The sequence below is a fragment of the Cydia amplana genome, chromosome 1 (assembly GCF_948474715.1).
Source record: "Cydia amplana chromosome 1, ilCydAmpl1.1, whole genome shotgun sequence".
NCBI classification, from domain to species: Eukaryota; Metazoa; Arthropoda; class Insecta; order Lepidoptera; family Tortricidae; genus Cydia; species Cydia amplana.
Window position 1 is genome coordinate 4,278,428 of NC_086069.1, and position 25,527 is coordinate 4,303,954.

The 25,527-nt window shown below is 43.0% G+C and overlaps 2 protein-coding genes across 2 annotated transcripts in view; both read left to right on the forward strand.

Moving 5' to 3' along the window:
- Window positions 1-6,131, forward strand: part of LOC134647199 (trithorax group protein osa-like) — a 136,843-nt gene extending 130,712 nt beyond the window's left edge. Inside the window, exons 17-19 of the mRNA XM_063505064.1 lie at window positions 1,522-1,812; window positions 3,751-3,828; window positions 3,945-6,131. Coding sequence (XP_063361134.1) covers window positions 1,522-1,812; window positions 3,751-3,828; window positions 3,945-5,861 — 2,286 coding nt within the window. The 3' untranslated portion in view covers window positions 5,862-6,131. The remainder of the gene's footprint in view (window positions 1-1,521; window positions 1,813-3,750; window positions 3,829-3,944) is intronic.
- A 6,148-nt stretch (window positions 6,132-12,279) lies between these two features.
- LOC134656468 (uncharacterized) lies at window positions 12,280-25,090 on the forward strand. The gene is made up of 11 exons (XM_063515413.1): window positions 12,280-12,528; window positions 15,329-15,420; window positions 16,076-16,246; window positions 17,578-17,695; window positions 17,778-18,737; window positions 18,842-18,952; window positions 20,881-21,009; window positions 23,413-23,530; window positions 23,897-24,027; window positions 24,350-24,548; window positions 24,991-25,090. Exons 1-11 carry the CDS (start codon window positions 12,397-12,399, stop codon window positions 25,059-25,061), a joined length of 2,232 nt encoding a protein of 743 aa, XP_063371483.1. The 5' UTR covers window positions 12,280-12,396; the 3' UTR covers window positions 25,062-25,090.
- Window positions 25,091-25,527: the final 437 nt, after the last annotated feature.

Here is a 25,527-nt window from a genome sequence, read left to right on the forward strand (position 1 = left end):
AGTCAACATGGATTTCGCCCTAAACGTTCGATTAACACAAATTTATTATCAGTAACAGATTTTATTTCCCATCACCTTGATCTAGGTTTACAAGTAGATATAATATATTTTGATTTTCAAAAAGCATTTGATCGTGTCGACAATGACATCCTTTTGGAGAAACTCACCGCGTTTGGCTTCACTCCGCAACTACTTAAGCTTATTGCTGACTATTTTAAAGATCGAAAACAGTTTATTCGTCACGGATGTTATGATTCACCTCCATATCATACCCGTTCTGGAGTAAGCCAAGGCTCGATTCTTGGTCCTTTGTTTTTTATTTTAATGATAAACGACCTCGAAAATGTAGTTCAACACTCTCGCACATTACTCTACGCTGACGATCTGAAGCTAATTCGTTGCATAAATAACTCCACCGACTGTGACCTACTACAGCAAGATATTGATGCACTGCTCCACTGGAGTAAGAAAAACAAATTACTCTTTAATCTATCTAAGTGCAGCGTAATGACTTTTAGCCGTGCTCACTCTCCATTTCATAATGATTATTTGCTAGACCATATTCCACTCACTCGGGTTAACACAGTTAAAGATCTTGGCATAATGTTTGACTCTAAACTTACTTTTAACGAGCATATAACATCTCTCGCTAAAGATTGTTATAAAAAACTGGGCTTCATCATCCGTAATTCAAAAAACTTTAATGATCCCAAAGTAGTTCAGCTATTATACATTACATTAGTTAGAACTAAAATTGAATCGGGCTCTTTAATCTGGAACCCGCATGAAAAATCCTACACCTTGCTTTTAGAAAAGGTACAGAAAGCTTTTCTCCGCTTCTTGTATAAAAAAACTTACGGGTATTACCCCTTTTTATACCCAACCAAATTTTTACTCGGTATGCTACGCTTTAACTCCCTCGAGATAAGGCGTAATGTTAATCTAATGTCTGCTATATCTAAAATATTAAGGGGAGAGTCAGACTGCTTAGACTTGGTGGCGAAAACGACTACCTTGTTTGTTCCCGACAACTACCTACGTTGTCGTGGCCATCGCCTCCTAGATAATGGAACCTTTCACACGACTGCACACCAGTACTCTCCAATTGTCCGTTCCCGGACACTCCTTAATAATCTTTTATCTTTTGCACCTGACTGCGACTTGTTTGCCGACCAAAGTCGTAAACTTTTTAAAGATATTTTACGTTTTTGCGAATTAAACATGCAATAGGTAGCTTATTAATCGCTTTATTATTACTTACTTAATTTTAATACTTAATTTTACAGTGCATTGGTGTTAGCTGTAATGCTGTAAAATTTGTTTTCAATAAATATCAATATCAATATCAATAATTAGGCATCACGTATCAGTCGCACAAAACTACAAATTCGCTACCCGACCGGGGAACGGGTCGTCCGTCTTCCTCGCGGATAATCGAATGAAACAAAACTATTCCTCGGGGGTCTCACTCGGGTGACATCGAGGCGTGAACCGCTAACGAAGCCGTCCGTTCGTCCACAGTACGGGGCGGGCAAGCCCGGCATGGGCCCGGGCGCGGCCGGGGCCGGGACGCCGGGCGCCGGGCCGGGCGCGGCGGCGGGCGCGCCGCGGCGGCACCCCGACTTCGCCAAGGCGGACTACGCGCCGCCCGGCCCCGGCCCCGGCCCCGCGGCCTCGTCCGCCGCGCCGCCGCGCTTCCCCGCCGCCTGGCCCGGCCCCTTCCCGCGCCAGCAGCCGCCGCCGCAGCCCGCCTGGCGGCCCCCGCACCAGCCGCCGCAGCCCTGGCCGCCGCACCAGCCCTACCCGCCGCAGGTAATACACCCTGACCCTTGTTTTTTTGATGACCCGGGGGGAATCCCTTATGGATCCTCCCGGGCCCTGTGGGTATGTCCGACTTCCACGGACTGAACCCCCTGGGGTGTTCCGCCGCGCGCTTTAATTGTAGGCGGGGTTTCGGGAACTCGATTGTAGACCTCCGATACCCGTCGGCGTTGCTCTCGCGAGCCCATCATATGAGGCCGCTCTAGCGGCTCACTCCGCTGAAGGCACCTCGGAACACTTGAGGGCCTTCCGGCTCGAAACCTCTTGAGACGAGTGATGGAACTCCCGACCCGTCACCCGCAGGTTCAGTTAAGACGGCATTGTCCTTGCTGCGAAGACTTCTCCGCCTACCTGACCTTCGGCGCCGAGGGAGCGAGTTCGCGTCGACCTCGCGCGATCGCTCCGCGGCTTCCTTTCGTGTCAGAACGGTGACGCTAAAGGAAACCCCTGCCGCCCATGCCTCTTCACTGCTAATCATACGGCGTATTAAGCCGGCCACACACACTAGGTTATAACCGATGGTTATGCCTGCACAGTTTACTTGTGCAGGCATAACTGAACGTGTGTATGACATGACTCCTTGCCTGCGCAAGCAAAATTGAAAATATCAAAATTTATATTTTTTGCCTGTCGGTTGTGCTTGCGCACTTCGCTTGCGCAGGCATAACTGAACGTGTGTGGCTGGCAGGCTTGATAGGCTTCAGTTATCCAGTGATTGCCGAGGGGATAGGTCGCAAGTCACTGTGCAACAATGTCGTCTCGCAAACGAAATGCCATTGTAGAGGATTTTTAGTAGATTTTTAGGGTTCCGTAACCAAAGGGTAAAACGGGACCCTATTACTAAGACTCCACTGTCCGTCCGTCCGTCTGTCACTAGGCTGTATCTCATGAACTATGCTAGTTAGACTGTTGAAATGTTCACAGATGATCTATTTCTGTTGCCTCTAGTACAACAAATACTAAAAAACCGGCCATGTGCGAGTCGGAGTGGGGCTCCCATGATTTTTTTTCCGTTTTTATAGATAATGGTACGGTACCCTTCGTGCGCGAGTCCCACTCGCACTTGGCCAGTTTTATTATTTTTTAAGTGTGGAGTGGATTCATGGTTTGTATGCGTGTATGGCTGACGAAATATAAACCTAATAGCGCTATTTCGTCGACGTCAACTACCGCTACCGGTGCCATGATGGTTTGAACTGAGAGTTTGTGCAGGTTTGTCGTTACGTGTGTGTGCCCTATGGAACTCGGTCGTGCCTGTTGGTTTTGCTTGCACAAGCAAAACCGACACGCAAAACCTAGTGTGTGTGGCCAGCTTTAGCGCCGGCAGTGAGAGGTCTCCTCCCACAGCCGCGGACAGGGCAGCGCGAGGCTCCGCCCACGCAGGGCATATCTCGCGCGAACACACCCTAACCCTAACCTAACCTAACCCACCATGTACCTCTACTTGTACCTGTGCCTAACCTCCGCCCCGCCCGCTCCACGATCTCGCACTCTCTAAACTCTAAACAAACAAACCCCCGTATACACACCAACGTTTAGTACCATCCCGGAGTTGAAAATGTTGAAATATGTATATTCAATTGTCATCCATTATCGTTTCATAAACTTCTATTCTTCTAAAATTCGTAACAAAGTAGTAGTTACGTTCTTCTGTTCGATGTTCATACGAGTAGGCATGTCTAATAGGTCTAGTAGGGATAATAATCTTACACCGTGCCTCCGGTTTGAACGATCATGAGTAATATGTTATACACAACAAAGACTGAGAAAATATTTGACACGATCTTATTTTTAGCGCCATAAGAACGTATCACATATTCTTGCGCTCTTCGGAGAGTAATATATTATTGCAGGTGAGTGTACAATATTTTTTACCTCCCATCCCGCCCGTTCGTTCGGTTGACGGTAAACAAGCGATATTGTTTGTAGGGTCAGGCAGGGGCGGCGTGGGGCGGCGCGCCGCGGCCGCCGGCGGAGTCCTACCCGCCCGGCGTCGGGCCCTCGCCCGTAAGTCACCTCATCCATTCTTACACTCCTAAGCTCGACCCGTTGCAGTCGTAATCATTATTACATATGCCAGGAGCGAGTTACTTTTACTAAGCTGCGTTTCGTTTCGTACGCAGGGTCCCCCCAGCATGAGCCTCCCGGGCGGGCAGCTGAAGCGCGAGATGACGTTCCCCGCCGAGTGCGTGGAGGCGACCGCGCCCGCCGGCGAGAAGCGGCGCCGCCTCACCAAGGCCGACGTCGCGCCCGTCGACGCCTGGCGCGTCGTCATGGCGCTCAAGTCCGGCCTGCTCGCCGAGACCTGCTGGGCGCTCGACATCCTCAACATCCTCCTCTTCGACGACAACTGCATAGGCTACTTCGGCCTCCAGCACATGCCCGGCCTGCTCGACCTGCTGCTGGAGCACTTCCACCGCGGGCTGGCGGAGGTGTTCGACGCGCCGCCGCCGGCCGACACGCCCTGGTACGCGGCGCCCGGGGCCGCCTCGCCCGCCGCGCCGCCCTCGCCCGTGCCGGCGCCGCCCGACCCCGCCGACCGCGTGCGCGTGCTGGCCGGCGAGAACTACACGCTCGCGGCGCGGCGGCGGCGCGCGCACGTCGCCTACCGCGCCGAGCCCGACGCCGCCGCCGCTGACCTGTTCGCGCCCGAGCCGCCCGACGAGCCCGAGGACCGGCACGACGCGCTCGAGCCCTGGCAGCTGGCCGACCACGTCATGCCCTGCTTCCGCGCCGAGTTCCTGCCGCTGCCCTTCGTGCGCGTGCTGCCCGGCGAGCGCGCGCCCTCGCCGCCGGCGCCGCCCGAGCCCGAGCTCGCGCCCGCGCCGCCCGCGCCGGCGCACGACGCGGCGCCCGAGCCCGCGCCCGGCACGCCCGGCGAGGACCGGGACAACCTGGAGGCCGAGCCCATGGAGCTGGAGGTGGAGCGGCGGGTGACGCTCGCCGTGCGCGACCCCGCCGGCGTGCTCAAGCGGCGCCGCCTCGAAGACTACGAGGACGAGTGCTACACGCGCGACGAGCCGAGCCTCAACCTGGTTAGCGAGAGCCGGGACGCGCTCGCGAAGCGCTGCATCGCGCTGTCCAATATTCTGCGGGGGCTGACGTTCGTGCCGGGCAACGAGGCGGAGTTCTCGCGCTCGGGCGCGTTCCTCGCGCTGGCGGGCAAGCTGCTGCTGCTGCACCACGAGCACGCGCCGCGGGCCGCGCGGGCGCGGGCGTACGAGCGCGCCGCGCGGGACGAGGCCGACCAGGACGCGTGCTGCTCGTCGCTGCGCGGCGAGGGCGAGTGGTGGTGGGACGCGCTGGCGCAGCTGCGCGAGGACGCGCTCGTGGCGTGCGCCAACATCGCCGGCTCCGTGGAGCTGCAGCAGCAGCCGGAGGCGGTGGCGCGGCCGCTGCTGGACGGGCTGCTGCACTGGGCCGTGTGCCCGGCGGCCGTGGCGGGCGACGCGCCGCCGGCCGCGGCGCCGGGCTCGCCGCTGTCGCCGCGGCGGCTGGCGCTGGAGGCGCTGTGCAAGCTGTGCGTGACGGACGCCAACGTGGACCTGGTGCTGGCGACGCCGCCGCGGGGCCGCATCGCGGCGCTGTGCGCGGGGCTGGCGCGGGACCTGTGCCGGCCGGAGCGGCCGGTGGTGCGCGAGTTCGCGGTGAACCTGCTGCACTACCTGGCCGGGGCGGGCGGGCCGGCGGCGCGCGAGGTGGCGCTGCAGGCGCCGGCCGTGGCGCAGCTGGTGGCGTTCATCGAGCGCGCGGAGCAGACGGCGCTGGGCGTGGCCAACCAGCACGGCGTGGCGGCGCTGCGCGACAACCCGGACGCGATGGGCACGTCGCTGGACATGCTGCGGCGCGCGGCCGCCACGCTGCTGCGGCTGGCGGAGCACGCGGAGAACCGCCCGCTGATCCGGCGGCACGAGCGGCGGCTGCTGTCGCTGGTCATGTCGCAGATCCTGGACCAGAAGGTGGCGCACGAGCTGGCGGACGTGCTGTACCACTGCAGCCAGCCGCGGCCCGAGGACGCGCCCGAACACCACGAACAATAGACGCTCTAGTGCGGTGTGTGGTGTGACTGTGACATGAGACTGAGTTATACCTGTCGGTACGTGTACATATAGTGATACGGCGCAGGCCGACAAGAGGCCGTAGCGGTGTCTGACGTGTTAGGCTGTACAATCCGATTTTGTTATTTATGTCCACGATGATTTATTTACAAGAATGTCAATGTGCTATAATCGATTTCTATTGTTCGATTGAGAAAAGATGTATTATAACTCGTAATTTTGATTTTTATAATAAAATGGGACTTGAATCTGTTTATTGGTTTTATGATGGAGATTTTTATACCGAGTACCTTTAGCGCCTTTGTCTATAAAAGAAATCTTAGTGGAGTGTGAGGAGCTTATGTGGGCTATAAGTTTAAAATAAGTTTAATGTGAATTATTACAATAATCTATAATATATTGAAATTGAATCTGAATTTTATTTATTTTTTGAATTGGCTTTTTTAAAGTTCTGCTCACCTCAATTCAAAATTGAATATGCTTATTAAGTACGTCTCAAATTCTATTTCAAAAATTAGTTTGTGCGTGACCAAATAGTAGTTTATGCAACAGTGATATAATAAGGGTTCTTAAAATTCAAGGGTCGAAGTTACAAAACGAGACGTAGTCGAGTTTTGTAAAAAAAGACCCGAGAATTTTAAGAACCAATTATGAGCTGTTGCATACATTACTTTTTCTATGACAGCTGCAGCAAAAAAAAGAGTTATTATTAAAAAAAAAAAGAGTTATTATTGTAAATGAAATCATACCTCTTTCAATCAAGATGATCGGAACTTGTATCTTTAAAAAAAATAAAGCAGTTGTATTATACTCATAAGATGACTGCTAGCAGTCATCTTATGAGCCTATAGACAAATCATTCAAATGACATTGCTTTAGATATCACTGTCAGTCATTTAATTGACACATTTAAGTGCTGGAGTAGAAAAAAGCTTTAATTCAATTGATTTTCTACCTTAAAACCAATAACGTCAATATTTGAAACACGCTGCCACTAAGTAGAAAATCAAATGTTTTATACATTTACACCTTCGAGCAACACATTGCTTGCGACATTGCTCGAAGATAAAAACTGTCTGTTAAAGTTTGACAGATGGTTTTTGACAGTCAAACACAAACTTAAGAAAGAAGTGAAATACCTGCGACCTGGGCCATGTTGCATAACAAACTACAACTAATATTACAAACGGAACTCCTTTTCTAATTTCACTAATTAAAAAAGGAGTTCCGCTTGTAATATTAGTTGTAGTTTGTTATGCAACATGGCCCTGATAGTTTTTCGAAGAGCTGAATTGTTTCAAAACCCTCGCGAGGCCTCGTATCTTAGGGTGGTATTGCACCTGTCCAATTTATTTGTCCAATGTGTATTTGCGTCTCACATTTTGCTAAATGAGTGAGTGAAGACGCAATGCATATTGTACCAAGAAATTGGACATGAGGAATATCAACCTTAGGTCAGTATTTGAATTCTAATGATTAGGTGTCGTCTAGTCAACTGCAAAAATATTAGTGCATACAACTTATTCCAAAAAATATGTAAGTAAAAATTGTAGATAAGTAGTTGACTAACAACCCCCATACAACGCCACGATGCGTCAGTGCGCTAAATAATGATTTTGATATTCTAGTTATTGGCATATCAAAACTGTCACCCTGCTGCTAGAGTCTGTGCGGAAAGAGAAGAGTCGTGGGATTTGAGGGCGCGCCAGTGCTATTTTATTTATAGTTTTTGCTATGCTGACAACACTGGTCACGTGATTATAGTACGACACTAAAGGTCATGATACTTGAATCCCTTTTGTTCCTGTTTTTTGCCACGGCTTACTAAACGGAGCCAGGTGGTGGTGTAGACTCGTCAACTCAATCCTCTGATTTAGCGCAGGCACTAGTTTTCTTTTTAAAACACACTCTTGTTTTTATGTCTCGGATACTAAAAAGGACAGTGCGATTGACAAAACTGCTAAAAGTAGTTAAGAATCTGCACAATACAACTGTCATTTTAGTGCCAAACAAGATAGTCTCACTTATTTACTGCCTAATCTGTGCAGTCCAACAGTTATTTTAATACAAAACGGGGTAGATCGGATAGAAATTAGGCAATATAACTTTAATTTTATTATCTGGGATATAAAATAGTGCATAAATAGGTAGGCCTTATAGCGTAGGAGGTTCTCTCATCTCACGATATTTTACTTCGCCGAAAAGTCACTGCTAAATATGAAATTTAATTTCGTAACTAACAGAACCTAGTAAACGAACTTACAAATAAAGATATATTTTATTAGAAAAAGTTTTATTCTTTGTAATCGAAGTCTGAATTAAAATATTCAATGTCACATGTGGGACACTCATAGAACTATCTTCATCTGAATTGGATGTGCTGTGCTTGAATCCGGCACGTAGATTACAAATTCTTGCATATCACCTACATAGCGGTCTTTTAACGAGATACCGTAGGTACTTTTACTCAATGCTGAAAAAGAATGTAGAGTCCAGTTATAACGACGCCCAAGGGACCGCTGATATTACGTCGTACTAACCGGACGTCGTACAAAACGAACTGCCAATTTTAATATATTTTTTTAACCAAAATAATTACGTCATTTTGTATTTATTAATAGTTATGCGACAATCAAAGAAAAAAAACATTTCCTTTAAAATATTTATTTACGAGGGGTGTTCAAAATATTCTCGGTATGAGAATGAAAACAAACAAGTACGAAAAGTTTGATATTTTTATTTTTCAATATACTCCCCCCCTATGTTCATACACTTAAAAGATCGATCAATTATTTTTTTTAATCCCTCGTAAAAATATTTTTTATCTTTCGTGTAAAAATGCTCCTCCACTGCCGCCTTCAATGCTTCATCGTCAGAAAATTTATTTCCACGCAGATCCTTTTTAAGATTGGGGAGCAAAAAGAAGTCGCTGAGGGCTAAGTCCGGACTATACGGTGGGTGAGTAACAGTTTTAAACCCACATTCAACAATAGCTGCCTTGGCAATATGAGCAGTATGGACGGGGGCGTTGTCATGCAGAAGCAGAATACCTTTGGTTAACTTTCCTCGCCTCTTTTCTTTAATTACATCCTTTAATTGACGTAGAATGTTAGCGTAGTACTGTCCTGTGATATTTACACCTTTTTCTTTATAATCGATTAGTAATACTCCTTCACAATCCCAAAATAACGTGGCCATGACCTTGCCAGCTGAAGGGATGACCTTGAACTTCTTGGGATGAGCTGAACCCTTAATGTGCCACTGCATGGACTCTTGTTTACTCTCTGGGTCATAATGATGAACCCAGGTTTCATCTCCAGTAACTATTCTTTGCAGCACCTCATCAGGATTTTCACCGCACAGGTCAATAAAATCGGAACAACAAGCTACACGCATGTCTTTTTGAAGCCGAGTCAGCATTCGCGGAACCCATCTTGCACTTACTTTTGACATATTAAGATGGTCATGTATAATATCATGTACGGTACCAATAGAGAGATTGGTTACTTGTGCTATAGATTTTACCTTCACTCGACCATCTTCCAATATAAGTTTTTCCACTTTATCAATATTTTCTTGTGAAGTAGCTACTACAGGCCGGCCAGGTCTAGGGTCATCTTCAATACTCTCCCTTCCGCGTTTAAACTCGCTTGACCACTTTTGAATGGTAGATAAAGAAGGAGCAGACTCACGGTAAACACAATCCATTTCCTCTTTTATGGTTTTTTGATTTTTACCCTGTTTTGTCAAGAATTGTATCACGCATCGATGTTCTAATTTAGTTAACATTGTCAATTCGCACATGATGTTCATGTTTGTTCAGCAATTGCAGAAAAACAAAAGACCATCTCGGTTCGAATTATACTTTTTTTTAATGTCAATGAATAAACCTTAGCGGCCAGTAACGAAAGAAATTTTAGAAGAGGTCGTAAGATATCAATACCGAGAATATTTTGAACGCCCCTCGTACGTTAGTATTACAACACTTTGTCTTAAATGGAGAGACTTGTGTGTTTAGAAGAAGCCACTTTTCAAGGTACGCGTAGTCAATCCACTCGTCATCCGCAAATTACTCGAATCCCGTAAAATAAAAAGTCGTAATTCTTGGGTATCTAATCCAGCTGACGTTGTTTTATCACACAGTTCCTATGTCCATATCCTGTGTCCATAGATCAGCTCGAAGGTACCTACCAAAATATTGCATTGTACCTAACTTATGTACATAATTATGTATGTGAAGTTTAAGCTCAATTGAAAAATGGGAATTGGGTTTTATTTAGTTTGCAAGATTACGAAAAGTCACATGACTATTTCATCTTGCTGCGTATAGGCAAAAGGGGGAGGGGAGTTAGGTGCGCGGGACGGATTAAGCTTCTTACCAACTATTTATTTGTACAAACTACGTCGCTCGTCGTTGTAACCGGACTTGACGGACAGATTTTGAGCCAATTTCCGTCGTTAAAAGCGATCGATCGTTATAAGCGGAGTCGTAATAAACGGTTGTACTTTCATAGTAGCTCGTACTAAAACCAAACAAGTGCCTATACTTACGTCGCTATAAGCGGTTGGTTGTTATATGCGAAGTCGTACTAATCGGACTCTACCATATAAATATGCATAAAATGGCAAGTATCAAGACTATTCGTCAGATATTTTAAAAATCATGAACGACCTGCATATTTATGAAAATGAATATAAAGTCCGTCAACCAAATCTTGTCAGTAGTAAAAGGCGGCAAATTTGAAAAATCGCGGGTTAGCAACACTGTGTTCAAATAATTCCAAAACGCGTGTCATCTGTGTTTTATCTGTGGAATGTGGATCGTGAATAACAGCCGTCACCTTATTTGTTTTCATTTGGTTTTCATTCTGAATCGTTTCTGTTTCAAGAGATATTTCTGCTGTCACCATTAAATACCAATACATTAAATAAGATTAAGCAAAGCTAAGGGGCCTACAATGTACAATCATGCTCGTTGATGGTAAACATTACTAAAAATTGAGGTTATGACATGTATTGGAAGAACTCTTTCGAACTTTTAAGATTATGTTCAGTTTTTTTGTTTTAGGGTTAAAAGGCATAAATAAAATTAAAACGTATGCCTAAATCTATCCAACAAGACCATAAATTGTGTCCTGGAAACCGTCCATAGGCCCACATGTCAAATATTTTCAGCAATCAGTTGACTATTTACAAAGGTAAACCTTTTAAACATTATTAAGAGCCATTATTATATCGCCGTTCTTTCGCAATATCTACCTAATCTATACATGTTTGTTGCAGGATTAAATCTTGCCCAATATAAGGCGTTCGTAGTAGGTAGTATCTTTTCAGACAATACTTACCTATGGCGGTTTATGTACGTGTACAACGCAACCAAGTCGAAAAGTGACCCTTATCTTATTTACCTTTAAATTAAATAAACACCTAAATATCAGTTGTTTTATTTTTAATATGTATATTGTACAATATATACCAATCAAAAAAATTACACAGGTATGTCATATTCATCCAGAACAGTACACTAATTTACATTAACAAGTGGCATATTATATTGTAAATAACAAATATATGCACTATCTAATTATCTGCATTTTGATATGATTTTATTTTAGTAAACTTAGAAGACATAGATAGGGAACAAAGAGAATATAAGCAGTTGTTTTTGATATCTTCAAATTTGTTCATCATTTTAATTAACATTGTTTTAACATCGCTTTTAAATTGCCCGTTCATGTTTCAATTTTTTTCAATAAACCGCGAGTGACAATTTGAATTGACGTACGCAGGGCGCGCTCAGCGGAAAAAAAAATCTGTTGTTCGATGTACATTGCTGCTTTTCTTAACGCAATACTGCTCTTTGAGTGTTGCCCTACTTTAGTTTGCTTTACATTGCTACTGACAAGATTTGGTTGACGGACTATATTTTGAATGAATATACTTACCGATTATGTACCGGAGAAAAGTTACTTAGGGGGCTTATTAAATAGGTAATTATTTAATGTTAAATACAACATCAATACCCGTGAATAGCGGAAACACGTTCCGCGACTTTTTGTAAGTCGATAGTCGGCTTTTAGACGTTTTCTTCCCGCTGACAAAACCGAACAATGTTAAATATAATTTTCCTTGTGGTTTTATGTACGGTTTTATCGTGTTTTTTATACACAAAACTTGCGGTTTTTGTTAATACAAATATACAATGACAGAAGTTTGTTTACTTTTTACAAGACAGGTGTCAAAGGTTTGATTGCCATATAAAATTTAAAATGTTAGTTCCCATTTCTGCCACCACTCTTCTCTTTCCGCACAGACTCTACTCTAAGTTGGAACTGGCAGGCTGGCAGCTAATGACATGGCTGACGTCTTATTGAAGTTCTTTATTCAACTTCCGTCATTTTCCATCTCATCCGTGTATGTTTGGTTTACATTTTAACGTAAATTAATATATTGTAGTAACTTCTCATTAAAATTATATTAGTTAAGTTAAACACTTCATGTCCCTTATTAGATTTTAATGGAGTGTAAGGCAAGTGAAAGTAAGAAATTGTTTCAAGTGTTCGATGCAACAAAACGTAAGCGTGGAAAAAAGAAAAGGGAAGAGGAAGGCAGGTCCTTAGCGCGATCCGCTAGTGATTGTACTACAAGCGTAAGCAGCGCCGGCCCGAGTGCTCGATCAGGGTAGAGCGAGATTAAGTTTTGGCGCTCCATGCTCAGTATTAGGTTCCGTAGTTACCCGTCCGCTTTTTCAAGATGTTTGTTTTCACAGTATTTGCCATTTTGGCGCCCCCCTATCATTGTGGCGCCTAGAGCGGCCGCTCCACTCGCTCTATCCTAGATCCGGCCCTGAGCGTAAGTAAAATAGGCGCCTGGCTAAACAAGTTGGCAACAAACACACCATTGAACGATAGGCAGGTAAAGACGCTGAGATTAAACAGATTTCATACACACCAATTTATTTTTGTTTACGCGCACACATTCACAACAACGATAAGTGAGTAAGGTGTAATTGGGAATTTGGGAACTTCGAAAACTTGCGAAAATAATTTCGATAATATCAATAAATATGTAACTGCCTATTCGGTATCTGACGACATGGACGCAGCAACACGTAGAAGTGAGATACAGATAGGTATATTGACGACCGTGTCTAACGTAATAGCTGCGTCCCTGTTGTCAGTTACTGGAGTAAGTATAAAGTGCGCGAAGGGCTTTAACATGGTACATAAGCTGGTTAAGCCAATATTGTCAGTAAAAAAAGGCGCGAAATTCAAATTTTCTATGGGACGATATCCCTTCGCGCCTACATTTTTCAAATTTGCCGCCTTTTTCTACTGTCAAGATCTGCTTGACCAAGTTTTTTTTTATATCTTGCACTGTTGTTATATAGCAGTAAATTCTTCTAGTTTAGTAAAAATATTATCCAAAAGTTATTTGTTATTCAAAATTATCCCGTTTTAGAAGTTATCTAATACACCTTAGGTATGTGTCAGCGTGCGAAATCAGCTTGTCATGAAGTCAAGTTTTTAGGATTCCGTATCAAAAAGGTACAAAAGAAAGGAACCCTAACGGTGCGATGTCTAAGGATCAGTTGCACCAACTATAATGAGCAGACTGATCAACGTCACTCGGCACTGAACCACACTGCACTGAACTATGAAACTGTCCATACAATAAAATTGATCGGTGACAAACAGTCTGCTGCAACCGACCTTAAGGTTCCGTCACACCTAGGCGCGTTTTCCGCGCCCCGCAGCCCGCAACTCACGCCCCGTGCGCGGAAAACGCGCCTGATGTGTGACGGAATCTTTAAGAGCCAACAGGAGCTAAGATTTAAATATTTTAGGTAAATATACCCGTCTCGCTAACGGAAGCGGCTCCTAAAACTAGTGCGATAAGGACAAGGCGAAAAATCCTGCGTAAAAATCTCAAAAATGGAGGTTTCGTACTCGACTGTTTCCTCCTCCAAAACTTAACCAATCGTAACCAAATTTGGAAATTAAATGATTATGACATTATCTGTGTCGGACCGTTTTGCTTTTTTGACTAATTGATGTCAGTTTTGAATAGTACGCCTCTCATTGCGGCATAGTCAATTAGGCCATTTTGGCCATTTTTGAAGGGCTCTAGCGCCTTAAAAAACAAAAATATCAAAAAAAGCAAAACGGTCCGACACAGATATTGACAATATTAATCTGTGTTGAAAAAATCATTGCTCTAACTTCAAAACCCACGGAGGAAACAGTCGAGTACGTTTGTATGGAGAAATGACCACTCCTGTTGGCTCTTAAGGTGTTCCGCGAGCTGCATTCGGAGAAGGACCTGAACTCACTGCACCTTAAGTGACTCTACCTCTTTCTATCTATGAACTCTGAGGCATTCAATTACGTTACACTAACCGTAATCATGCTCCCAAAGCAGGGTCAACTTCGTGTCGTTTCAGCTAAAGCCAGTCTACAAGAAACTGTTCCTTCGAAAACTGATGCTTTTCCGAGCCACGATGAGAGGTGACACAAATTAATTATCTACGTGTTTTATTTTCTATCGGTGAGGTTTACAAATGATTCGTACTTATGATCAGGACCGCCGACAGTAACCCGTCACTCCAGTCTCAGAGTTCGCCGCGTCGCCACCGACGTCCCTCGTAAGTTTTCCTACCATGTTGTAATTTTATTCGAATACCTACGTGCAGTATTTCACTTGATCAGTTAAGCTTTAAAGTAATCTTAAACCTACCGTTGCTTTACTGAGGACACAGAGAATAACGTAAGCGTAGCCCCTCCGGTAGGTAATTAATAGGTAATATTAACTAGGATTTTGAGGATAAAAAAACCTAAATGTAGGTACCTATTAACTTGACCTATCAATATGACAATGTTTCTTTATATCTTAACTCACGTGTTGTAAGGAATTTGATTATTGTGCCACCTCGTAGACTTCACAGTGAGAATCAATCAATATGTATCAGAAATGTTTGATAGCGACCGACATGCTAAATAGCTAAAATACTTAGGATGATATTTTGCAAGTACCTATAGAGCTACGTGCTGTGTTCAAAAGCTCTTATTTTTTCAATAGCAGAAGAGAAAATATGTCACTGGCTTTGAAGGCGGGTCTTGTATCCACGCCCCGTTCGGGTTCGCCGCAACGGGTAAGTTATTATGTACTTACTTTGAATGATTGCATTTATGAAACATTCCTCTGACCCAAATGACTGGAACCAGTGGAACCCTAAGTCCCTCTCTGAGTGTAGGTAATGTTACCCATATATCAATTAGAATTTTAGACAAATTCTTCTTTGCTGTCTATGTAAAATCCGTTTGGCCTACCTAAGGGTCCTTCTTAGACACTTTTCATTCATGTTTATTTATTTTAAAGTCTTGCATTATTTTTTCGGTGATATAAATACTATCTTAATGAGATTTAAGTGACCCACTTGTTTAATTTAGGACGGCGACGGTACTTTCGAGTCGGTGCCGCATGATCAGGGCTCCTTCATCTACGCCTTCCTAGAAGAAGCTATCAAAAGGGATAAGAAGAAGTATGCTCTTGATTATCCCCACTATGCACTATTGTCGTTGCTGTAGCTTTGCCAGCACTCACTAGCTGGCGCGCGGATTGTTTTAGAGTGACTGGAACTGAACTTACTGGAAAACGTAACAAGGACTATTCAAATAATAGCGATAAAAATAAAAGACGATTAAAGCTTGATACCATAATGTAACAACTGCTACAAGGGTATATTTAATGTAACGAAAATCTTAATTTAACAAGAAATGTGAAGCTAAATCAAATGTCTCAAAAAAACCGGCCAAGTGCGAGTCGGACTCGCGCACGGAGGGTTCCGCACCATCAACAAAATATAGAGCAAAACAAGCAAAGAAACGGTCACCCATCCAAGTACTGACCCCGCCCGACGTTGCTTAACTTCGGTCAAAAATCACGTTTGTTGTATGGGAGCCCCACTTAAATCTTTATTTTATTCTTTTTTTAGTATTTGTTGTTATAGCGGCAACAGAAATACATCATCTGTGAAAATTTCAACTGTAGCTATCACGGTTCGTGAGATACAGCCTGGTGACAGACGGACGGACGGACGGACGGACGGACGGACAGCGGAGTCTTAGTATTAGGGTCCCGTTTTTACCCTTTGGGTACGGAACCCTAAAAATCATCATTGCTTACTTCGGTACCAGGCACCGTCATGCTCGTCGCCATGAAGACCGCGAACGCGGGGGTCGCGCGCGACCACCGTCCCCGAGTGAGTGGGAACCCCGCCTGCGCGACCAACGGGACCGCCGGGAACATCGGGACCGGGACCACCGCCACCACCGGCGCCGTGACGAGTCGCCTAAGGAACTTGACAAGTAGGTGCCTGAGCAACGTCACGCTGGTGCCATGCAGACTCTGGAGGCGGGAGTCGCACGAGAACGTCACCACCAGAGCTCGGGGGGGGGGGGGGGGGGGTGAGCTATTTACCTTATAATTTGACGTGAGACATGTCCCGCCGAGCTCTGGTCATCACACTGCAAGCGAAAACCTCGTCAATACTTACTGCGTCTACAATACATACTTACCTCTTGCAGACTCTAAATCTGTCATTGCTCGGTACCAAAATTATGTAGTAGTGGGTGATACTAAACATTCTAGACAATTACTTACATATAACCCAATCGACTATGGGATAGGTACTTCTACCACGTATCTATGATGCACGTGACGCGATTTCATATGATTGCATACCACGAACGATGATGGTTTTCGAAATGCTTATACAATTACCTATGACTTTTTGTTTCCGCATATTATTTTATTGTCTATTATGTATGACCATGGCATTATGCATTCAATACCTATCTAAGACCTTAAAATTGTGTTTTAACCTTTTGACTGCCAACAACACCTAAAGTCGTCGTTACTAGTCGAGCCCATTGCGGTAAGGACAACTATAATAGGTGTTATGGCGGACGCTGTCAAATGTCAAGTAACCTTCACACTTTCGAGTAAGGTTTAAATTAGCTCCCTTGCGCCCTGCCCTAGCAGCACGGTCGCATTTTTATCGTTTATCACCATGTTACCTGTATATACCTGTCACGTTCTAACAAGTGGGTAAGTGCGAAAGTGACGGGCATAGTGATAGTCGATAAAAATGGAAGCGTGCTGAGCCCGCTGGAACTTGGCGTTTGAGTGATTTGTGTTTATGACATAAACTACTATTAGATTCTCTATAGTTGGATTATTCCTATTTGCATTATTTGACACATTAAGACTGACGTTTATAGAGATGTAACTAACTCAAATCGATTGTCACAGCAAGCGATTACGATTGGATGGCACCTAGACTGAGGTATCGAATTGTGACGTTTAATGAATTTTTATTTGAGATTTAAATAAAGCTAGAATTATATGGTTAATAAATAATAATAAGAAAATATAATAAATTTAATAAGGCTTTGTTGCTACCTAAAATAAAAAAAATATATCGATTTACTTAGACGACTACCGATTCATAACGGTGGTGTCCGGCCAACCCTAAATTAAAAAAAAAGACGTAGAACGTAAACGTTCGCAGTGTAATTGTCTTCATCTGTGATTTCGACGTGCAAGACATTTTACGTTCTATTGCTGTTGTCAGTGACATGTGTCAAATAATGCAAATAGGAATAATTCGACTATACTTTTTTTTTTTTATCGACAGGCCCCCAAAAATTGTCAATCCAGCACCAGCTATTGATCAAAATGCTTTGATTGAAACTTTCGCTAAATTATGCGCTATTACGCTCAACACTAAGACTGAAAAACCTAACAAAGATATCGTGAGTTAAATCCTACTTCATTTAATTAGGTACCTAGTTAGATAAAGTAGAATACTAGAATGAACTCTTCGACATGTTGCAGCAACGTTCGCTAAGCCACAAGTCACTGCAATGTGAAGGCGTATCGAGACAAACCTGTAACGATGTCGACCACCACCCCGTGAAATTGACCAGTCATGAAAATTCGCAAGGCAATATACCCTTGTCATTAGCCCGAAGCCAGGAGGACAATAGCGGACGAATTCGTAGTCGAGACAACGTTGCCACGTCTCACTCGCAGCTAGCACAAGCCAGGGGCAGAAGTTCCTACTGCGTCCCCTATGACAAAGAAAACACTCTCAGAGAACAGCAACGGCATAGAGAACAGTACACCAGCAAACTTAATATTAGCGGATCAAAGATGCACACCTTGGCAGACGATAGACGACGTGAATATGCTCCCAGACCTTCTCCAACCAGGAGCGTTCTCAACCAATCTTACACGGGGTACAGGGGACACCACCCCAACCGGGATCCCCTTAGAGAATGTGACTATCGTAGAGATGATAGAGAATATGATCGCGATATAGAACTCAATAGAGACTACGATCGAGTTATTGAACCAAATAGAGAAAGAACCTATGAAGATGAAAAGAAAAGACTCTACAACCAAACCAGTAGGAGCTATGATGTCCACCGGAACTCTTACGCGGAGGACGACAGACAACACAGAACTACAAGGAGTGACAATCATAGAGATAGGTGCAATGACGAAAGACGATATGACGACAGATACCGAAAGAGGTGCGAAGAAATGGAAAGACGGGATAAGTATTACGAAGACAAGCCGATTGTTACTCGCGATCGCAACTACCACATGTATAAAGAAAGCAGAGATCGCCGAATTAAGAAAAATTTGGAGAGATTTGAAAGAGCTTCTGTTACATCGAGGGACGAGGAATTTAAAGAACGGTCTTCTGAAAGAGAAAGGGATTCTGGGCTTAGTGTTGCGGATGGTGAGAGTACCGCCAGTGCCCGAAGCAACTATTTAAGATTAGTAAAGGTTGGTAAACTGATCTTACTCCAATTGTTGGACATATAATTGAACTTTGACTTAGTTACTTTTAGTTACTTGTTACATAATATTGGTTCTAATTACAATTGCAGCAAGAAATTATGGAGCAAAGGGAAGCCATGGACAAGATGATGAACTTATGGAAGGAGTTGATGCGATGCTTTAAGAGCTATTCACAAACATCGGGGGAGAAAGCTGTAACTGTAACTATTTCATGTGTTATTCAGTTCAGCAACGAAAATATTTATCCGTCCTTCAAAATAAAATAACCGACTTGTGAATTTAACTGAGAAAACGTCAATGAAATTAATGACTAGGTAGTGGCTAGGTAGGTATGTACTTATTGATTACTGCCTATGATAATTTTAATATTAGCTACTTAAGTACCTACTTAGGGTAGACCGGGGGCAATAGTACCACGGGGCAATAGTACCATCGTTATTATCTTCACAATTACAACGAAATATGTGTATGTGGGTATACACGATGGAGCCCAATACTTGTCTGGACCCACTCACTAGTCGGCCGCTTGCTGCGACGCGGAACGGAGGTGCTAGGAGACCATTTTTGTTTTCGAGCGATCAAAGTAAGTATTTACGAGAAATGTTTTGTCATATTATTCAAAACTAAATAATCCTAGAGTTTGATTAGTATTTGATTATGATTAGATAGTTATCAAAGTTTGTTTTGTGGCACAGTATGGGGATGAGTTAGGTAAAGTAATCGAAATATCAGTACTTTATATAATTTTGGGTGTTCGGGGGCATTAGTACCATGTGAACCGGGGACAATTGTACCGTTACTATTGACACCGCGGTACAAACGACCCCTTACTATTTTTAGTTGTTTTTTTTTTCTTTTAATTATGAAATATGGCGCAGGATTCTGTAGAAGAATACTATTGCCTAGTCTGTGGTGAGCCTTATAGCAAAAGCAGATCCAATGAAACATGGGTGCAATGTGATAACTGTCAATTGTGGGCCCATGAAGAGTGTACTGACCAGGAATTGAGTTACACTTGTCATAATTGTGAGTAGCGATTATCTTACAATGAGATATGTTAGTTTAAGATTCCTTAGAGAGCATTCGCTCATCAGACACTTAGACGTACCTTTTTTATGAGGTGGAAAAAAAAAACCTCAAGTAAGCGGTGTGACTTGTCATAACGCACGCACGCACTAACGCAGCTAAAAGTCAATTTTGACTGTTATGAATTGACCCATGTTGTAAAGTATATATGATATATACTTTACAACGCAGTCGATTATTAATGGTCAAAAAATTAGATTTATTTTTTTGTGGGGTTGATTGTAACAGGGGGCAATAGTAACTATATAGAAAGTATGATTGTTGAATAAATCGTTATTTTGTTAGTTTTTAGTATAAATTGTTGTCAAATTAGAATACTGTGAGCAATATGTGGCTGGGGTTTTGATCGTTAAACTATATTATTGTTAGTTAGTGAGATATATTAATAGTAATGTGAGTTCAAAGTGACCACTGATCTCAATTAGTGTTATTAAATATTTCCTACTTAAGAGTGATGTTACTGAAAGTATTGATTACAGTAAAGCTCTAAAATAATAAATCTTTATATAATAAGCATATTATTTGGGTTTTATTTACGTTCGAATTTTTGGTACTATTGACCCGCACTAAGGGTCAATTGTACCACAAGGAATCATTGACGAAAAACGGGATTATCTACCATACTCTTACCGTTTATTAACAATTACCCTCAAAAATACGTAAATCAATAACCTACTATTTCATATGTACGTACAGTTTTGGTTCACCTCCTATACATTTTGGTTCCTAACCATTATCCAAAAAATGGTTCAATTGTCCCCGGTCTACCCTACTTAAATATATTTTTCACAAGTCATTATTTCAATGATAATTCAAGAATTCAAGATCTGTTATGATTATGCGTCCTGAATATTTTAAACGCATCACAAATGCCTACAATGTTTTTTAAAAATCTAACGAGGTGAAATGTGTTGAGCATGGACACGGAGCATTAAGGGAAATTGGACTGGTGCATAATATTTTACTAGATTAGAATAGATTTTATTGCTCGGCCAAGATTAATGTAGAAATAGTTTAGTATTTACAATAATGGTTTGGTTAGGAATCGGCTGCGAACAATGCCCGCGACTCTGCGGCCGCTCAACTCCGGTTGTGGCGCGAGTGCATGCGCCGCTACGAGACCGTGGCGCGGGACGTCGGCGACACGGACGCGAGGCTCATACAGACCACGGTATGCTCAGTATTAGGAATTTAGGTAGGCAAGTCGAGAGCGTATATCGACTTGCGAGGCTTGAGCAATAGCCTCTCCCTCCTGAACCCTGGTTTAATAACCACCATAGAAAAGCTACCATAAGTTACAAAAACAGATCAAGGCCGCCAGAACTCAGGGCTGGGATGGAATTGTATCTTCTGCATTCGCGTCAGACGCCATAACCTAGTGGCCGACCGGATCATGCAATATTTGTGGAACCTGTGAAAGGCTAGGCTCCTTTGATCATACTTCTAAGGGGCGAGCAGTAGCCTAACCAAGGCTTTGCACATCCTAACAGGATAAAAATAACTATAGTAACGGCACCAGTCATGGGACATTTAAGAGGAAATTTTGAGTATTTGTGATATTTCCCTGATACATGTAAAAGTTCTACCGCTTAGCTTGTTAAAAGATGAATATCCTATCCTTCTTTCATGTTTCAGGCGTGTTGTATCAAAGATACTGCAGTTAGTTTCCACATAATTAATAAATTAAAAGTATGGTTTTTTTCTCCAGTCATGGACACCAAAGCTCCAGTAATGGAACCCCGGTAATGGACGTGGATCCAGTAATGGGCCCCCTATAATGGGCATACCCTATCAGTATAAGATATTGGAATAGGGAATAAGTTTTTGGCAAAAAACTAGTTATTAGTCATTTTTGTCACCCGATTGCATTGTCATCCGATTTGCATACGTATCCAAAATTTCAACTCAATCGGAAATCCGAAAGTGGCTCAAATGCCATTTCCAAGATTTGAACCACACTAACTAATACAGGATGGATTTTCTTTTTGGGTCAGTGAGGGCAGCTACCAGATCCCGTGCTGCTACGAGAAAACGGTCTTAGAAGACCTTCCCTCGATTTCAAATTAATGAAGATTGGCTTTTACAGATTTTGGAAAAAACATACAGGGTGCGAGGAAAAGGTAATTTTTGACAAACTTTTTTTTTGATGCCAATCGATCCCATTCCTATTGAGGATCAAAAGCTTGTATGGAACAAAAAAAAATTCCGGCTAGAAAAGCCACAAATCGAGGAAAACATTTCCCATACAATTTGTATGAAAATGAAAACTTATATTTTTCACATGCTATTTTTGTATGCCAATCGATTCCATTCCTATCCAGTATCAATAGTTTTTTTGGGGTCAATGGAAAAAGTTTTTATTAATTTGTGGCTTTTTAGTACATTATCGTAAGTTGACCCCAAAGAAACTATTGATACTAGATAAGAATGGAATCAATTGTCATAGAAAAATAGCATGTAAAAATAAAAGTTTTGATTTTCATACAAATTGTATGGGAAAAGTTTTCCTCGATTTGTGGCTTTTCTAGCCGGAATTTTTTTTAGCTCCATACAAGCTTTTGATCCTCAATAGGAATGGGATCGATTGGCATCAAAAAAAAGATTGTCAAAAATTACCTTTTTCTCGCACCCTGTATGTTTTTTCCAAAATCTGTAAAAGCCAATCTTCATTAATTTGAAATCGAGGGAAGGTTTTCTAAGACCGTTTTCTCGTCGCAGCACGGGATCTGGTAGCTACCCTCACTGACCCAAAAAGAAAATCCACCCTGTATACAAATTAACAGGGCAAGTTAAATAAAATTTTGTAAAAACGATATTAATTTATCCGAAGTCCGAGAAGACCTCCTGACATAGTTCGTACGAGTAACTACATTATACTTCTGTATTGTTTAAACATGAAATTACGCCATGGCAAGCATCATTATGTAAATTATCCCATCATAGGAGGTATGCAGTTTTACAGCTCCTATAATGGGATTGGGCAAACTACTACTATTTTTTATACATCTCTAGAGTCACAACATAATGTGCTGTATACCTTATCTCATGGTAAATGCAATTAACAAAACACATTCTAGTTTACACCAAGTAATAATTAATTACAATTTAATATATGAACTCACCTCTCTTAGCGAAGTTGTTAAGAATTCTTACTGGTTATTTTTTCCAGTGACACGACAACTTTTGGGTTGGCGCCAATTTCTTAAAAATTAACCGAAATTAATAAAAAGTCAAACTTAAACAGCTCTATGACTCTTATTTATGGTAAAATATTGCCAGTGTTTATAAACTACTTTTACATACTTATTTTAGAGGATTTGTGGTTTTATGTCCCATTACCGGTTCCACGTCCATTATAGGGTCCATTACGTTACGTTATTTATTCCGTCCTCAAATTTCTTAAGGTACATTTTAACCTAAGCAGAATCCCGTTTTTTTATCAACTTTAATCATGTTAATAAAGTACTTAAATCTTCATCAATTCACCTATACTTCGGCGTGTCACCTGCCTTATTTCTAAACAAATAGAAATACATTTCACACTATTAACTTGAATGAATACCAATGTATTCAGGAGGAGATCAACAAACAACGGTCGGAGATGGCAGAGATGGCCACCATGTGGCAGGAGTGCTTACAGCGGTACCGCGAGATGAGTAATGACTTCAACAGCCTCAAGCAGAAGGTAGGCTGTCATTACCTAATGATGGGCCCTTTGAAATAAATACTGTCGTTGGCTTGGCTTCTACGGTCTTTTTAAGAAAATTACCACTGCTTGCAGGTAGGTACTACATTAAATTTGGTAGGTACAGGATCTGAAAGTTCGCTACAATACTTCTCTATAAAATTTTGTTACAGAGACAACCATAAAGACAGACCAGGTTAGAAATATTTAGAGCGGCTTATTACTATTTGAAACCTCTAACTTTAATTTGACATGAGTAAAATTTAAAAATAAATTTGGTCCGAATTTGAGCGTAGACATAAATGGCGCAATTTGTCGTAGACTTTATCTTTACTTATAGTGACTGAAAAGCAATACGACAAATAAATACCAGTTGAAATGTTATTTGTGATGCAGTTGGCCACGCCGGCAGCCTCAGGACCCGTGCTCTCGCCTCCGGTGTGCGCAGAGGGCGAGGGCGCTGCGCCGTCCGCCGCCTACTGCCAGCCCGCATACCCCCCGCCGGTACTTATTTGTTGCGGTACCTTCTTATGCCCTGGCGCTAAGGGCGCTTATAAGCATACGCTGTTAAAGTAACATTCAGTGATAGTCAATTAGACATAGGTACCTACATTGTACCTGTCCGTCAATTTTTCGATAAGTACGGTATGACACGTTGCGTTTATAACGTTAGTTAAATGCCTATTGTAAATTAGTTTTGCTGTAGCTGGGCTAACAGGTCTATCTCATTGAATTTACTCATCGATTATAAAGGTACTAGTTTACTAGTAGTATGTGGTCGTCAAATCATCTCTGCCTCGATAAGGGTTTTTTCTTAACAAAACAGATGGTGGCACCTGGTTACGTGGGTGGGTCGCCTGTCCGAGCGCGCGCATCAGCGCCCGCGCCGCCCCCGTGGTGGTGGAACGAGCCGGGGCAGGCTCGCGCGCCCCCCACGCGTCGCTCGTCGCCCGAGTCGCGTGGCTCGTGCGACCGGCACCGGGACCGGGACCGCGAGCGCCGTCGACACAAGGAACGCGAGCGAGGTTAGTTGTTATAGCCAATTTAGACTCTCGTGCGAGCCACGAGACGAGCCGCGAGCCGCGCCACGAGACGCGAGTCCACCGCTTACACTCGCGTTCGGCTTGTCATTCGGTTATAAACCTTATGCCGTGCCGTTAGTGTTTATATTAGCTCGACGAGCTTGCGAGCTACGAGACGAGCCGCGAGCCCACCGCTTACACTCTCGTCTCGTGGCTCGGCTCGCGGCTCGTCTCGTGGCTCGCGCGAGAGTTTATGTCGGCTATTAGTCGTCGGCTGTAGGTGCTACATGAACGGTTTACTGTAAGGCGACTTCACAATATATAGAAAATACATACTACATAGGAACACGTTTTACAGACTTTCTCAATCCACCGCTCATCAACTATTTCACACTAAATTATTTTGTGCCATGCCCGCCTAAATGGTAATTTAATTTTATTTCAGAAGATACGAAATACAAGGACAAGTCTAAACCCAGTGCAGCTCGATCCGAACATAGGCGCAGAAAAAGATAATAAATAATACAAACATAAAACTATCGACATAAGTAATTATTTACACTGGCCATTTGTGAAGATTATTGTCGGTTGTGCGTGTCGATGTCATCACATAATTATTACACATACCAACAGAAAATACGAGTACCTAATACCTACATACCACAATTTTTGTAACATGATCTATGTCGCTTTTTATTGTACATATAATGTTTTTAGATGTTACGTTAGAAATTATGGTGGAGTTGTTAGTTAAACATTTACTATATCCTGAACACTTAAAACCCATTGTTTAGGTACAATTAATTGTACTTACATCAGTCTATTTTGGTAAACAACTAAAAAATCCGTGATATTTCCAAATCTGCAGGGTAGTTTGCTATTGCAAACGTATTTAGTAAATTATTTACATGTACCTACCTATAATAAAAGATTACAAAATCCCAAAATAGTCTTTATTTTTGGCATCACCTTCAGCATCTTC

Bases quoted from the DNA above. Each gene is read 5' to 3' on its own strand.
- LOC134656468 (XM_063515413.1), top strand. From the start codon at position 12,397: ATGGAGTGTAAGGCAAGTGAAAGTAAGAAATTGTTTCAAGTGTTCGAT. The intron at 12,529-15,328 runs GTAAGCAGCGCC...TGTTTAATTTAG, and splicing joins CTAGTGATTGTACTACAAGC to GACGGCGACGGTACTTTCGA. The intron at 18,738-18,841 runs GTTGGTAAACTG...TTACAATTGCAG, and splicing joins ACTATTTAAGATTAGTAAAG to CAAGAAATTATGGAGCAAAG.